The sequence below is a fragment of the Hirundo rustica genome, chromosome 10 (genome assembly GCF_015227805.2).
Source record: "Hirundo rustica isolate bHirRus1 chromosome 10, bHirRus1.pri.v3, whole genome shotgun sequence".
NCBI lineage: Eukaryota > Metazoa > Chordata > Aves > Passeriformes > Hirundinidae > Hirundo > Hirundo rustica.
In genome coordinates this window covers 11,483,312-11,500,252 of record NC_053459.1, presented here as the reverse complement: position 1 = coordinate 11,500,252, position 16,941 = coordinate 11,483,312, and the positions used below count along the sequence as shown (strand labels likewise).

General features: G+C 38.4%; 1 protein-coding gene across 2 annotated transcripts in view; it reads left to right on the top strand.

Annotated features, from left to right (window-relative positions):
• The window catches only part of SLC9A9 (solute carrier family 9 member A9), a 176,419-nt gene extending 159,730 nt beyond the window's left edge, over positions 1-16,689 (top strand). For both annotated transcript variants that reach the window (XM_040074349.1, XM_040074348.1), the window contains exons 15-16: positions 14,396-14,501; positions 15,001-16,689. In XM_040074349.1, the coding sequence (XP_039930283.1) occupies positions 14,396-14,501; positions 15,001-15,219 (325 nt within the window). In that variant the 3' untranslated portion in view covers positions 15,220-16,689. The remainder of the gene's footprint in view (positions 1-14,395; positions 14,502-15,000) is intronic.
• The last annotated feature ends 252 nt before the right edge of the window (positions 16,690-16,941 follow it).

Sequence of the window (16,941 nt, the reverse complement as noted above, 5' to 3'; positions counted from 1 at the left end):
TTGAAGTGGATGTAGCTCGGCAGGTTATGGCCAAAGATTGAATGAATTCTCTTTGTTTCCTCAGTGACAGAACTGAGTTGCAGGCAAATAAAACAGCCTGACAAACAGAACCTCAAAACGATAATAGGTCTGCTCCAGGTTCCATCTCATCTTTACACACACACAGAAGGCTGATTTAACCTTTCAGACAATGTTACTGCAGCCATAAAAGATAATCTGCTGTCATATTTTCTTTCAGCATAAAAAGTCTTCTGCTCGCCTCTCAGTACGATATTTTTAGAGTTTCTTTGTCAAAACTGCGAGGTCAAATGAGTGCTCTGCTATTATACCTTTCTGCATCTTCAATTCATTCCACTTCATGTGTCACAGGCTCCTTTCAGTTTGCTCACCTGAGAAGGTTCACAGGACAATGCCTTGGTGCCCCAGAGTGACAGGAGAGGAAACACGCACGTCTCAGGCACCTCTCATATGTCAGAGTGCTTTACTGTAAGGGACAATCAGCATGATACTGAGAAATACAACTAAAAATAAGAAAATCAAGGAGGGAATAATACAGGGAAGGCATAAGATATTTTACAGTAACTGATACTAACGAACACAGCAAAGGACAGCCATGCAACGCAACCAGATTCAAAGCTCTTTATTGCCAAGACTGGCGCCTGAGGCACACCCCTATACTCTCTCCTTCCTTTCTAAATGCCCTTTTCTAAGATGACCCAAGCTGGCTAAACAGGAAATTAATTTCTTATCTTTCTTCAAATGTATACTATTCCCTTTTGTCTCTCTCAAATAATAATGTCCCGTGAGGCAACGCACCTTATGTGCCTTACTTAAAACTACATATATAGATTTGATTTGCTACTTCAACCTTGTCTAGCCAAACAGGTCTTATCAAAGACAGATACTGGTCTAATCTGACACAATTAGCTTTTGTTAAAAAAACACTGCATTTTATCCAGTTTTCCATGTAACTCCCTGTCCTTGAACTACCCTTTTCCTTCAAAGGTGGTTCAAAGACTTTTTTTAGTACTGAGGTCAGACATACATAACCATCCTCAATTCAAAATACTTACAAATCCCTGTCTTGGACTACTATCACAAGTCAGACAAAGCTGTATTAAATGTGATGGTCAAATTTTTTTCAGCTGAAAATCAGCTTTCAATAGAATGAAAAAGCCCTTGGAAAAAATCTGACTTTCCATTGAACTGCCAGGCATGTAAACCCAGAATTAGTTCCTGAGAAATCAAAGATATTTATATTACAAATGATAATTTGATGTCTTGCAGATATTTAGTTCAAATCCCTCACTGATCAAACAGCTTTCCTGAGGGTGGATCAAGAACTACTATAAAAGAATCTGGAACAATACCCACCATGATGCACAGATGCATAAAATAATAATTTAGGAAGGGCCAGACTTCCTAAATTATTTGACATATACACCTCTAGATTATAGACTGGAGAGCTCTTGTCTGCTATCTAGACGTGTATCCATCCTTCATTGCTGCATTCCGCGGTCCTTACCCCCACAGCTGGGCACACACAGGTTTGCTCCTTGGGGACCGCAGGGAGTGGCACCACTGGCCAGGCAGAGAGAAGGGAAAAGCAGTCCATGTCCAGGAGATGTAGAAACTGTGCAAAACACCAGGATAGGAACTGGAGAGCACAGGAGTGAAGAATGACACAGCATGAAGAGGGGAAGGGCCCAGCTCTCCTGGGCGATCTGTGGCCACACACTAAACTGCTTACTGTAGATACTGCCACTGCCTGGTAATTTTACTGCTGTTCACCAGGGAAACATTCATCATCCTGATGTTCATGGAGATTGAGTCTACTTAACTGGGCTTTAAGTCACCACTGTGACAGTACTGAAGGTATCTATTGCCAGGGACACCTATTTTGTTCAACACCTGCAGTAAAATAAACATCTGAGCCTCTGAAAGCTATTTATCATTAATCATGTTCTGGCTGAGATAGTGCTTTCCCTTTGCACCTTGCTAACATCCGTTCTGCAGAAATAGAGGAATCTCTGAACTGATATCAACTTCCACAAGATTTACAATGCAATTTGGAGACTTTTTTCCCAGAATAAGAGAGTAGAGTCTATTACGGTAATTATATTCTTATATATGTTAGAAATAGGAGTTTAACAACAAGAACAAATAAAACTACTTCAAATCAAAATACATTGCACAAAGCATTTTTCGCAATATGATAAGTGAGTCAAGTATTGCTTTGTTGACAAACTTCAAGCTAATAATTACAACTTATAAGCTAATAATTATATATAATTATAATTATTACAAAACAAATACAGGATTTTAAAACTCAGTGAAGAACTACAGGTTCACACACAGAGACAATGAAGTACTTATTCCACTTCTGGAGAACAATGAGGAACTAAGATCATGTGCTCCTTCAGAATGCTAGAAAGATAAATGAAGCAGAGCTAAGTAACTAGATAGGATTTAGCAAGTGTAGTCACACAGACATAACCCAGGACAACTAGGAACACCAAAAAAAAAAAAAAAAAAAAGGGTAATTTGAAGATTGAATATTTCCTCAGATACTAAATCAACTAAGCAGAGGGAATCTGTTCGAGTTAATTCCCTTAGCAGAGGGAATTAACTTGAACAAGTACTTCTATGGCTTTCCTAGCAATAAATACCTTCTAAAGGTGCTAATTAATAAAGCCTGAATTTTAGACTGCACATGGTCTTTCACATAATCAAGTCTGAACTCCTGGCCAAAGACACTTAATTTTCCTCCTGTATTGATTTCAGAAATTTGTGCGTGCTAAAGCATACCAGGTGTCAGGAAGGTATCCATTCCTGATGAGAAAATACCAGCAGTGAAGATATCATTACTTCCCTTAGGAATATTTGCCACTGAGTGGTTACTGTTAAAACATCTTGCATCTTTTAGTACAAATTTAGTCCATTGCCTGCATTTTTTTTTTTAATATAAAAATTAAAATGTTCCAGTATCACGTTGCATGTTTTCCATTAAAAAGCACTTAAAGAGTCGCTATTTTCCTTTTTCCTTTATTTTTAGTATTTTGTAAGAAGAATGAGTGGGCTCATTCTTAGAAACTTGCCAACTTTTTCATAATCACTTTAAAACATGGACCACCACACTGGACATAGTATTCCAGCTCTGGCCTCACTTCTATCTAACACAGAAGACTGACACACTACTTTTATTCTTTACTAACTGTTTCCATGCATTGCTTTCCTTAGAGCTCATGAAAAGTCTTAGTGCTACAATCCACAAGCACTTCAGGGAAGTTTGGCCCTCATCACGTACTTTTTTCAGGAATGCAATTACAAAAAATATTTGTATGAAAGCAGCTTGCCAAACAATCAAGTATGGTTCCATGGCTGTTCTGTCCTTACCAGGATTTTATCTCCATCATCCACCTGTTCTTTTATGAGCAACTTCAGTGGTGAAATTATTGAATATTAGATTTTCCATTGACCCCTCTCGAACCTGCATTGAAACACTCACCCAATTCATGGCAGCTCTTCACTGGCAAATACTGTTTACAATCTATCAACCACACAATTCTTGACCAATTTGTGTCTTATTGATACCATAGAGAGAGAGAACTTTATCATCATGCCTTTCCAAATGCCTTAACAAAGCTGGTTAAATGCAGGTCATTTTTATCAGACTTGAAATTTCATCTCAGGATAAAATCAGATTGGTCTGACAAGATCTATTTTCTATAAAAACATTGTGAACAGCTTTATATGTAGGTTAAATACATGTTACAGTTCTCTTATTCCTTAAAAGCCAAACTTAAATAGCCAAATACAGCCTAAAAGGGCGATGATTATATTACAGAGATTGGCAAAGGTTTCTAGTACCAAGCATCAGAAAATTTCTTTTTAGGATTTCTATTATGTAATTTTAAACGAGATATAATTCACTAATTAAAAAGGCAACCCAGTATAATTTTTGACAATTTACAATGCTAAGCTTATTTTGTATTTAGCCCCCGGATTTCACTGTAAACTGGATGATGATAAATGTATTCTGCTCTAAAGTTTCTTGAACATTTAAATAATTTCTAGTGAGAGATAACAGCATTTTCCAGTTTTGACAAAATGAAAACATTTATTTGAGCCTTTGCTCTTCCACTTTTTTTTCCTTTTTGTTTTCAGAATTTGACTTAAGCAGCTAATTTCCTGGGACAGCACTGCAAGTTCTGCATCTTCTAAGGACATACCTTGATGACAGCAATTTCTACACTGCAGTGTTACATAAAAATCATTAAGTACTCAAAAATATGACTGCTACTGCTAATATACCCAGAGAGCCTGGCAATGTGTTTTAAGTTTCCACACTTTCAACAGGTTTTTTGGGATGCTGAAGTTTCTATTTTGGGGTTTTTTACCTTTTTTTTTTTTTAAGATGCCATCATGGATATTGAAGTTAAAAATTAATAGGAGTTATTATTCTCCTAATACAGAATAAGTGACCCTTGGTTTGGATCATTAATTAGCAAGATTAGTCCAGATGTAGTGGGCCATATCAGAGCGCTGAAAAGCCTTGCTACATCAGGTGTCTGGCAGTGCTGCCCCTCATTTTGGCAGGAGCTTGGAGGACTCCATGACCTCAGTCACTGCTGGATATGCCAAGTAATGTCTTGCCTACAAGTCTTGATGGTGAAGCTCCGGACAAGCATTTATTACAGCTCCCCACAAACAATTCAGCCCTTCAACCAATCAAAACTGACACAACCTCAGTCTGAAGCACAAATCAAAGTAACATATGTCATATTCAGATTTTCATTTCCAACCACCCCACAGGACTTTTGCAGTTCACACACAGTCTCATCCACTGCTTTAGCTCACACAGAAAGCTGGAGATATGTCAGAGCTGGAGTTGCTCAAAGCTCTTCTACTTGGTCCCAACAAGATCTCAGTTCTTCCCTTGATCCTCTGTTCCTGGCCCTGGAACACTCAGGCTGTTACTGAGTTATCTCTGGCCCCACCATTGCAGAAGATCAGTTATTTGTAGGACCAGGCTATCCTCTCACAGGCTTAGAAGTCATAGGCAGGTCCCAGTCTCAGGCGTTTTGGGAAACCAAAGCAAACAAGGCAGCTAACATAAATCCTGAGCACTGAAGCCCCAGAGAAAAAGGGACCATGCTCCACTTCCTTTCCACAGCAGACTGCAGAGTGATACAAATGTGCTGCGCTGCTCAAAACTGGTCCCCTCTACAAACAACAAAATTCTGTCAGAACTCCGAGGTGTCAAGTGTCTTTCAAGTGACCAAATTCCTTCTTATGCTCTGTCCTGGGAAAAACATGGGTTTAGCTATCTAAATGTCACCCAATTCAGTGGCAGCTGCCAACCAACAATTTGATCATACCTCAAAAAAAAAAAAAAAAAAAAAAAGTGACTAGAGTGAAACTTGAGTAGCAAAGAGTTTTGGTGTCCACTCTGGATTAGGATTTAGCACAGGACTTGTCAAAGATGGGAAAGAAAAACATTATTTCATGTTCACAGAATAGCTACACCTGCTCGTGCTCAGTATTGCTGGGTTTTTTATTATAAGCAGCTCATGACTGAAACCCCAATAAGTGACCTCTCCCTCTGTAATAAAACACAGAATGAGAAAACCTCATGCTCATTCATGCTGTACTGTACTTTTCCTCACCCCCATCACTGTCTGTATTTGTGTTGGGGCAGCACCAGTGCATGTGTGCAGTGTACTGACAAAACCAGAAGGGAATGATGCCAACCACAGAAGTCACTTGTCACACTTGCAAAAATCTGTCTTGTTCCCACTCACAGCCTGCCCCATGTCTCTCCAGCTTTATCCATCACATCTCACTATCCCCACTCAGTTTGCCAGCATTCAGAGGTTCACAGGAAAGCCTCTCGTGCCTCTCAAGAAAGCCTCAGGCCCTCTCAAGACAATTGTCTTGCTCTAGACTAGTGTAGGGACAGGAGCAGGGAGATGAGCCTTCCTGGCTGGAGATCTAACATTTCCTTTTCCTATTTCTGATTTATATTTGATAAGCTGCTCTGCTGATCAAAAGGCAGTTTGATCTCTTAGCATGTATCCTATGTTCTGTTATTTTCATCTGCCTCTGTTCATAAACAAGGTATTCTGGCTTAACTGTTCAGAATTTTAAACTAATATTAGAATAAATACCTCATATTTCTTTCCATGTTCACTAACCTTTTTATTAGATATGTGCCATAATCAATTATCCTCAATTGTTCTTTGCACTAGAATGTGCATACTTCTTAGGGAGCATTCTTTTGTGAGGGCTTTCTAGTGGGACTTTCTCTGTATTAAAATATCCTTACAACACCAAATATCTGGGTTGCCAGAAGGCTGCTTTCTTTGGATCACAGCAGAACCTATTCCTGGGCAATGTGTCTTCACATCTTCAACACTGAGCCCTCCCCTTCTTAATATGCTTTCTTCACAAACCTATTAGAGAGTGCCAACTTCATCCAGCTACCTAATTGTGTCTATGACATTGGTTACACACTGGAAAAAGCTGCTGGAGAATCTGAACATAGCCTTTGGACCACACAAGAGCAGAGATTTTCAGAGGATGTCTTAAACTAAACAGACTTTGTATTAGCAAGATTTCAGAAAGGTTGTTCTGCTCTCAGCAGCTCAGCTCAGCACATGGAGATGTAAGGATTATTTTAAGCCAGCCCCAGCAGCTCTTATTCATTACCAGTCTGGCCAGAAGTACAACATGCTATTGAGTAAAACACAGTTCTGCAAAATGCCAAACCATGTCCTGATCTTGCCACACCACTTTTGAATCTACTTCCATATATGGAATGAGCATGGTTTCTCAAATCACACAAAAAAGCAATGCTATATTTCCATGACTACACTGGATGTTATGCAGGTGCTGTCAGCTCACTCAAGGGTTTCACCAGCACAGGTCATGTTGATATCCTGCTTTTACATTCCGTAGGGACACACACATCCCTGATTACAAGTTCTGTTTGTACACTCATACTGGGCCAAGAGAGTAGCACTCCAGTCTATCCTCAGTGCTGTACCAAGGAGTCCTCAAAAAGCTTTCTCAGCATTTTCACTTTCTTTGGAGCTACTGCTCCCTTCTGACATGACACCAATCTCCTGTTTTGTTCTTTATACCACAGTCTTCTAATAAAGGTAGAGAGATTCTATTGTCTTTATATAGATTTTCTTTTCTAAAATATATAGTGAATTATTACTTTTGTTCCTACTTTTTTTTTTTAGAATCTTTACAAAAACAAGCAAGCATCAAAATAAGAGACACACTGTTCCTCCAAGCTTTCTTCCACATTTGTTGCCCATCCTTCTACTAAATTCTGCAAGAAAAGAAGTTCTTTACAGGATTTTTCTCATAAGGGATCATATTTTCCTTTCAAGTTGTACCTTTAAAACCTTTGACTCGTGGCAATGCAGAAACTGGAGTTTTCTCAAAAACCCTCTCCACAGATCTGTGAACTATTTTGACTATTATTGTGCTGCTTTATCTCATGCATTGATTAAATATCTCATCTTACTTCCTGAAAAATGCCAAATAATTATTTTTCTATTTGAACATAATTTTGGTACATTGGTTTAACTCTCCATCTGCATCACCAGAGGCTTGTAGCAAGACTATTACTGCAGCTGTTACTCACAAAGTTCCAGCAGCCATTTTCTTGCCTTGTTTTCACTGCAGTAATTTAGTTTGAGCAGAATGAAGCCCATTTGTTTGGAAACTCTTGATCACATTATTCTCTTGTTACCCTCTACTTCCACCATCGTCCTGGTCCCAAGTTCTCCTGTTGCAGGGCAGAGACACTACAACCACTACTATCCTCCATGGTTGTCTTGGTGCAGATTCATTTTACCTGACAATTTATTGATGAGAGGTTTTTGAAAGCTTTCACTTTATTTGAATCAGACCTTCTCTGGTCTCTGTGATTGAAGTAATTCTCTTGATCAAAACAAATTTGTACTTATATTTCACTGCATTTAATTATTAAGGTTTATTCTACCTACACCCTGCAAATTATTAGATTTGTGGTGCCACTGGTAATAAACTGGTATTAGCAAGGGATGTAACCACTGCCAGTCGTCATTCTTCACACATCTGCTTTCTGGAATACTTCTCTGCCAGATGGTGATGCCAAGGACAATCTCATGAAACAATCTTCCACAAAGAGTGCAGAAACCCCTGCTAACTTGCCTGTGCTTCTAAATTAGTTCCCTCTGCCAGCACCAGGGTTCAAATATTTTATACAAAAGCTGCACTTCAAGTGAAGAGCTTCAAAATTATCTGACCTGAGGCAGCTGACACCAGAGACTTTCTAAGGCTGGAAGGGTCTGTGCACAGCCAGGTCACAACAGCATTCATCCTTTCTAATGCAATAATTTATCTTACTCATACCAATGGTATCTCCAGTTCTGTAATCAAGTTAAGTGTACCATATGCAGAAGTTCCTTTTCTCTAGGAAAAGAAACCCTATTGCCAAGCTATGGGCAGAGCAGTTTTGGAATGTCCTGAGACATTTCTATGCCTTAAAACATGCAAGGAAATCCTTTTAAGTTTTCCGAGGTCAAATTTCTTTTTATGAATCCCATGTTCACTCAGCTTTTCACTAGCTTAATATTTTTGATATTAATATTAATATTTTGCTGGGTTTGGTGCCATATTAATTACACAGAAATTACACAGCTTTTTAGCTTCCTTTTTCTTCTAGATGTATTTAGTGTAGTATTTTCTAATTAGAAAATCAGATGCCTTTTATACGCTCCTAGTTTCCTTGGTATGGAGAACATTGTGTTTGATTTCTTATGTTTTGCCTTCAGAATTCTATATTCTCATGTTCTAAAGTGAGAATAATTTCACCAAGTTTTATCTACTTAATTATTAGGTATCTAAGTCTAATTTAAATGTTTAGACCGTTTTACAGCAAATAAAAGGAAAGCAGCTCATCCTGATCTCAATTCATTCCAATTAGCCTTATCCTGCAGTGCTGGAGTTAAAGGTCTTGGATTTGGCCATTTCTCTTTGCTGATGAAAAAGTAAGACTAGCAGGTTAGCTATCTGCCCGATGCCCTGCTGTAGGGTGTCTGAAAACAGGGGATGCCAATGATGTCTACTTAAAATCACACAGATTTGGCAGAAAAGTCCCATGCATGTCTTGAACACCAATGTGATTATTGCAACAGTCTTTCCTATCCACTGTGTGTAGCCGACTCATGCATCTCTGGTGGTGCTGTTGAGTTGGTTGTAGGTTCTTTGGTATTTTTCATTTGTTTGGGCTTTTGATTTTGTTGGTGGTAGTGGTTATTTTGTTTGGGGAGGGTTGGGAGGCTATTTTGAGGGGCAGTTGCTGGTTTTTTTTGTCGAATGAAAAGTCATTTTCTTGTCACTGTACAACCGATGGCAGGGAAGGTTTTTCTTCTACCCTTTATCTGCCCCACATAGTCTCTATCTTCCAAACCTCTTTCTAATGTTAATTTGCCTCTTCATTTATTCTTTTTTAATCTTATAGGTGTATTCTTACATCCTTTGCATGTCTTATCCTTCTATTTTCAAAAGTAGCTGCATTACCACTTATCAGTTATATAAGCAAGTTTCCATTTAAGGTCTCTGATTTTTACTTACATGGAGGCGTTATATTCAAGATATAATAGACTTCAAATAACGTGAGTAAGATGTCTCAATTTTCTACTCTGCCACAGGGAGCTATCAACTAAGACTGCGGTCTGCAAATACCCCAGACATTTTACTCAACACATGTTAGAGAACAAGCCACTTCTCAGTCTGCAGCTACTTCTATATAAAAAGATGTGACTAAGATCAGTTCCACTAACTTCCTCCATTTTGCCCACATCTCTGCAATGCTTCCAGTTTCAAAGTTGAAAGCAGCAATATTTTAGCCTTATTCTGCAAAAAAGCCAGAGTTAATTCTTAGAGTCCAACATTATATCTGGATCTGGACTTTAAGTCAGGCTTTCCTGTAAATACACACTGAACCAGATTTTATTAATATTGATTTTCATTACTCTCCCTTCTTTCAGACACAAGAAAGACAAAGAGAGAAAGAATGAATCTCTTTTAAAAGAGACCTCATGATTTGACTTTGCAGAGTTACAGTATTATTCCTTTTATCCTCAATTGTTCAATATTTTAAGTTACAATACTAGCAGGAATTTTTTTTTTAAACACTCCTTGAAAATATAAAAAAAAAAATCACAAAGAACTAGAACAGAATTTGCTTGTAACAGCTGTAAGTTAAAATTAAAATATCATTTACACCAGATTTAGTGATTCCTCCTCAGCTTTCTTCACAGCCCAGATTAATTTATCCTTACATATTAAATCACCGTAGATCCCACGGGCTTTTCAAACACACATCTGTTATTTTCACAATTAAATCTAACGTAACCATCGCCCAATTTTTCAGCCAGTCTATGCTGATAACTCCGCATCCTCTACAAATTCCATGGTACATGAGAGCATGAAGAGCATCCTCTCCTGCAAGAGCCAGGAGGAGAGCTCCCTCTAAAAACATCTCTTGTCTTTTGAGACACTTCAATCTGCTGTACGTGCACTGCAGAGCTGGCGATGTCTCTGTGCCTCCCCAGAGCAGTCATGCACACAAGCTGTGCTCTACAGCACCCAAATAATCTCAGTCAGCTGTTAGCAGGAGTCAACCACGTGCACAACTCAGCCAGAGGAAAGTTTCATGGTTTGCCTGCTCCCACTCAAACACTACCAAAATGAAAATGTTTGCTCTTTAAGCTAAAACGGAACTTATGCCAAATCATCCTTTAAAAAACACACACACAAACTGAACTCCAACAAAGAGAAAAATGTGAGTTCTCCTTATTACAGAAAACAGACTAGAAAAAAACAGAAGTGACATCTATACTTTCAAAACTTTCTTAGTTATATTCCTTCATAAGCACAACAAAATAATATTAAAAACTCATAAGTAATCTACAAACTGAGACTCCAAAATATTCACAAAAAGGACGCTAAAATGAAAGGCTGCAAAACTCAAAAAGATCTTAAAAACATCGCACAAAAGATGGATCTGGGGAGTGGTGACATTAACTTCTAGAGATTCATGCCTGCAGCAGAAATACAGAACCTAGCAGTAGAATATCAAGCAACATCTGTAACAAATGTGCACTTAAAGCAGTCTGATATAAGACAACATTCCTCTGAAAAATTCTTCTATGTAATTTTGATTAATATCACAATAAATCCTATCCTTAGGGGCTTTTTAATAGTAACTATAATGTGAGCATATTTTCCTTTGAGGAGGATGGGATTGCCTTCAGTTACAGAGCCCCCATTATGTGATGAGGCAAAAGGCAAATCACCTTTGGGGCCAAATGCAGGGCTTTACAGAGCTGTCTCGTGTATTTCTACCTGGGACCACATCTGCTGCTTTGTTGAGGGGGTGGGGGGAGTGCTTGGGTTTGATTTTTGTTGTGGTTGGTTTATGGGGAAGGGAGTTTCCAGTTTCACACCTCAGAAGCTGCCACCTTTCCAATATTAATAACATTCTTTAACGGAGGCTGTTTTATGGCACAGACACGCAGGTGGGCTGTCCTGCCCAGGTGCAAGGCAGTACTGCCCTGCTATCTTCTCCCTATCCCTGAACTGCACAGGCATGGATTTGGTCTGACTGGAATTTCCCAGTTATGCCAAGAGGTTTGCACTTAGTTTCTCCCACTTTTTAAAGCAGCCTTAGCGCAACATCTACCTTTTTCTATTACGCTATTTAAATTACATCTCCCTGGAGATGCAACCAGAGCAGCTGGAGTGTGATAAGGCTTCTTGCCAGCTTTGAAAGGCTGTAGGACCCACATCTGATTTGCTTTTGAAATGCCAGCACTGCACATAGATTTTCCTTCCTCTTTTATGCTGCCCTAAACGATGTGATTATGTCTGTAATACTATAAAGCAACTGTGTCAACAATAAAGAGGAAACATTTATGGCATAGGTTATTAAAACAATGAAAAATAGGCCAGTGCAATTTAAGTTCCTTGAGTGGGCTGAATAATAACTAGTTAAATAAGATAAATAATTTATTACAGAATCAACACAACAAGCACAAGAAAATTGCATTCACTTTAAAATGCATCTCAAGAGGCTTCAGAGCAGAAGCCTGGACAATCCACAATGAATGTGTCAGAGCAAATGCAAAGTGAAGGAGGTTTAGAGAACCTGTTGCAGAATGGAGTAATGACTCAACTTCAGAATATCCACATACTTAAAAACCAGCCAGTTAAACACACCAGACAAAAGTTTATGCTAAAAGTAGTAGTGGCTCAAGAGACGGAAGATTACTGTGGTGGCTGGGTGGATTTTCTGCTTCAGCACACAGCCCCTACAACTATGTGTGGTCAAAGCTCTGTGCAACCCTGGGCAAAAACAGGACGCATTTCTACAGGGTGGGATAAAAGCTCATTAGGAAATTATAAGGCTGCTTACAAGTAAGGCCCAGCTCAAACATCATCAGATTAAGAAAGGTAGAGTAATACTCATCTTCAATTGCTTATTCTGGAAGAGAATGAAAGAAGAGTGCAGACAGAACTCAGTATAATCAAATGCAAGTTCCCTTACAAGCCTGTATTTTTCATGCTCAGTCTGACAACTCAGTTCAAACAATTCAAGTTGTTTGTAATAACAAAGCAAATATTTCCAAAGATTAAAAAATTAGAATTAGGCTTGTATTTCCATTTTTAGGCTTTTAATTAGGTTTTTCTGAAGTGCTGTAAACAGAGCAACTCTAATTAATGGCTTTCATACTTTGCTTTTAAATAATACCTCTTAACAGCCTGGCAGTTTGGAGGTTTCAGATAAAATTGGGACTAGATCAGAAAATATTGTTTGGCTTGACTTTAACAGAAAAGAGAGAAATCTGAACTTTCCCTACACAAATAGATCTCATGAGATTCTCACCTTGATCATGTTTCTGACAAGAATTTATATTAAGATCTCGCCATCTTTTCTGAAGTAGACTCAATTTTCCACACAACTCAGTATCTGACCTTGTATGAAGAACTCACCCAATCTCCTGACAGATATGGCTTAACTTTTAAAAATAAACACAAAATGTGCACATACAAACACCACTATAAAACAATTTCTGTGTCTGTAGTGTATAGGACACAGCGAATTATTTAGCCTTTCAATTTTTAACTGAGATCTGAAGCATATTTTACATTGCTACAGGATAAAGAATTTGTACTTTGTGTGTAAAGCAGTGATACCATAAACAGCTAACAATGAAAGAAAAGGAGGCACTGGTGTGGACAGGCCCAAGACTCCGTGTTCCTTCCTCAGCATTTCTACAGAACCCAAATCACTACTGTTACATTTGTTCCTTTCTCATTTAAGGAGGCAGGGAGAAAGATTGGGGAAGATGGGACAAGCAAGAAGGCAAGAGAAAGAAGCAGGGGAGAGAAAGTGGGATGACAAATCAATAAAGTAAATTTTCCCTAGCAGCAAAAATAACTGACAGATCTGCTTCCCAAAGAACACTAAAAATTACTTTGCGAGTAAAAGTGGCAGAGAAGATAAGTCAACTTGAAGGACTCACGGGAGAGCTGTTATTGACAGATACGCAGATGATGTAATTGCTCAAGATGAGCAGGTTTTTCTTTTACCTCAATAAAGCACTTCTGGATGAAAAGATTAGAAAGACAGGTATGAGACAATAGCATAAAGCCCATTTCTAACTTACATAATTTTATACAAAGCAGACTTGATGTATGAAGTGGAGAAGAAATGCATTGAATGCTGAAGATAAAGTATTACAGAGAACAACTTACGCACACTCCCAGTGAAAAAAGAATTTAATATTTGATGAAATATACTTTGTCTCTTGAAGAAATGCATTGATTTTCCAAAAGGCTAAATACACGTGTTTACTAAAACATTTGCTACTGTTCTTATATATATTAGCTGATAGAATAAATTGTCCTGTTTACTCTCCTGCATCTTGCTCCAAGTGTGATTTCTTATGCAATTTGTTCAGGAGACAATCTAGTGTATGCTTCCTATGTTTCAGCTTCTGCTGCATTATGTATACCATGACATTCCCTTCAGCCATTCTGGTAGCCTTTCAAGACAAGTTTTGAGCATCAAATGGTTTGGATTTTAGGGGAGTTTTTAGGTTGGTTTTTCTTTCCTGTTACTGAGAAACATTAGACAAGACTGATGACAGGTGAATGTATGCAGTAAGGGGGGGAACAAAGAGATAGTGTTTTCCATATTTCCATTTAGTTAGATGATTTTCTTGTGCTTTAAAATGAAATTTCTTAGTGTAAGAACAAGAATATGCTTAGAGCAGGATGTTGCCACCAGTCTCTCTATGCAAATATCCTTTAACAAACCTCACAGATACCTAAAGCCTCTCTTAACTCACACTGGGCCACCTCTCACGTCAACATTACCTGAATGGTGCAACCCTGTTGCCAGGCTTCTGACCAGCCCCAGTGCATATGGGGTAAGTACCCAACTTGGTTAATTGTGTTCAAGGTGTCAGCCAGAACCTGCCACTTCAGATTGAACACTTCAGTACAGTCCCTTTTCAAAAACTCTTTACTTCTAATGCTAAGAATTATACATTTTCTACATTTGTGAAGACAACAAGGTACATTTTCATGAATGGCCACTAAATACTATGAGCTTCAAACGTGAGTAATATATTCTAAATAATTCATCCAGATGCGGAAAGTATTGGCTACCCACCAGCAAGATTTAAGCACTGAAATTATCTAAAACATCTGAAGGGTAGATTAGGTTTCCCAACGCTGCTTGAGAGCAGAACGTGGTAAGCAACTATCAGTTAAATCAACAAGATGGTAAATGAACCCCTGAGAAAATAAGCAAGTAATGAAACAAAATGAAAGTGAAATTTCATCAGAGTTGTTGTTTTAAGGCTTTAACAAAAATCTCCCTCAGGAGTCTCTCTTTCACAGATCTTTTTCTTTGTTTGAATACAGGATCAACTGAAGGATGGCGACACAGTTTATATCATCAATAATGATGAATTGACCGAAAACTATGAATCGTCTGCTCACCTACCGGTGCCAGCGCAGGACAGCACAGGCTCCATCCAGGCTACAGGCAAGGAAGATATTCAGGAAGGAGACCTAGGATTAGGAGGGTACAAACTCCACCTTCAACACACTGCAGGTCAACCACAGAATTCATTAGCATGAGCAGTGTAATGTTAATCACAAGAAAGAAGACTAAAACAAAGAAACAAAAGATCCTGTTACGTGAACAGGAGGTCAGAAAAAAATGTAATAAGCACAAAAATCAAAGAAAATTTAGATCAGCAACAAAATGCCTGCTCCTCCCAGGAAAGGAATTTGTTATCATATCCATATGTCTACAACCATATGCCAGTCTTATGACTGAAGCAGTTTTTAGTATAAAGACATAGGGCAGTACCAGTCCACTGTAAATCCATTATAATAAACTTTTGTCTCAGCACTTGACTGTACTGTGCCCCTTACATGGACACAGGCCTTTGAGTATTGCTTAGAGTCTTCAGTAAGTTGAAATGGAGAGAAATAGCTTCCTAACATTCATGCTTACATGATGACATCTCTTTTCTACTCCTGGTCCTTACAAGATCCACACAGAACTACTCAGCAGCTTTTACATTTATAAGGAAGAAGCAGAAGATTCCTTGTCCAAGGAGTATGTGATCTAAAAATGTTTAAAACATGCATTGCAGCACCTCAGTCTCAATAGATAAAGCTCCTTCATGCTCACACTATAGACATTTCCTGACACCCTGCCAAATATTTGCTTTCTAAATGTACCTTATGGCCTGGTCCACAGAGGGTTTCACTAGGCTGCCACAAACTGAACACTGCTAGTAGGAGACATCAAGGTGTATGAAATCAACAACACCCCTCATGGCAGCACAGAATGGGCACAACCACTATTTAAAACCCGCAGCTGTTCCACAAGGCTTTTATCATTACAGCTCCGCAACACGCAAAACTTAAATGGGGGAAAGGTTTTCTTGTTTTGAAAGATCATTCTAAACATATACTTTGATTTAAGAACTCAAATGTTTCTTTTTTTTACTGTTTAAGAAGGGTTGTTTCTAATCAAATATTTCTGCAAAACAGTTCTCTTCAGACTGCCTGCTCCAAGGATAAATTTATCTGTCTGCTTACACTGGGCACTCAACATTACGCTAGAAATGAGGACTGTGGTGGTTAGGTGGAAAAGGGGAAAAAAAAGAAAACCAAGAGAGAGGTATCAAAGTGCTCATTGCTCTGCATAAACACAGTAAATGGATAACCAACTGCTCAGCCATACATACTGCTGGCTGCCATATACCTGCCACATATCAAGCCTTAGTACAGATCAGCTTTGGCACACAGCAGCAGCTAAGCAGTGCAAAACCAGGGAGAGGGTCAGGCTTCTGTTGTTAGAGCATGTGCCTTTCCTCACAGCACGAGTTTCAACTAACTATGCATGATGATGTTCCTGCTACGAAAGTCAAAACATCAGGAGTTTTTAAGGAAGATCATTCTTAGTATACAAAGACAATGGGCAAGAAGATATTTATTATCTAGGAGAGTAAAAATCAAACTGTCTCTGTTAACAGTCCTAAAGATGAATAGGTCCTAATTTCACCACGAATAAAACCTAAAATACAAATATAATCAAGTTTAAGTCATTCTTTTCCAGTGTCATTAATTTCTGATTATATGTGACTCCAGAACAGCCATATTAAGCATATATTTGAACACAATGGAGTTGTATGTGCTGTTACAAAAGATTAGAAGCTTTAACTGGCATTTTATTTTTCCCTAAACTCTAATCAAGGATCTTCAAAGAGCCTTAATCCCCATGTGGTTTAAAACAAATAATATTCAGGCATGATAAGTTCTTAGAAGAACTATTGAATTTCCAAC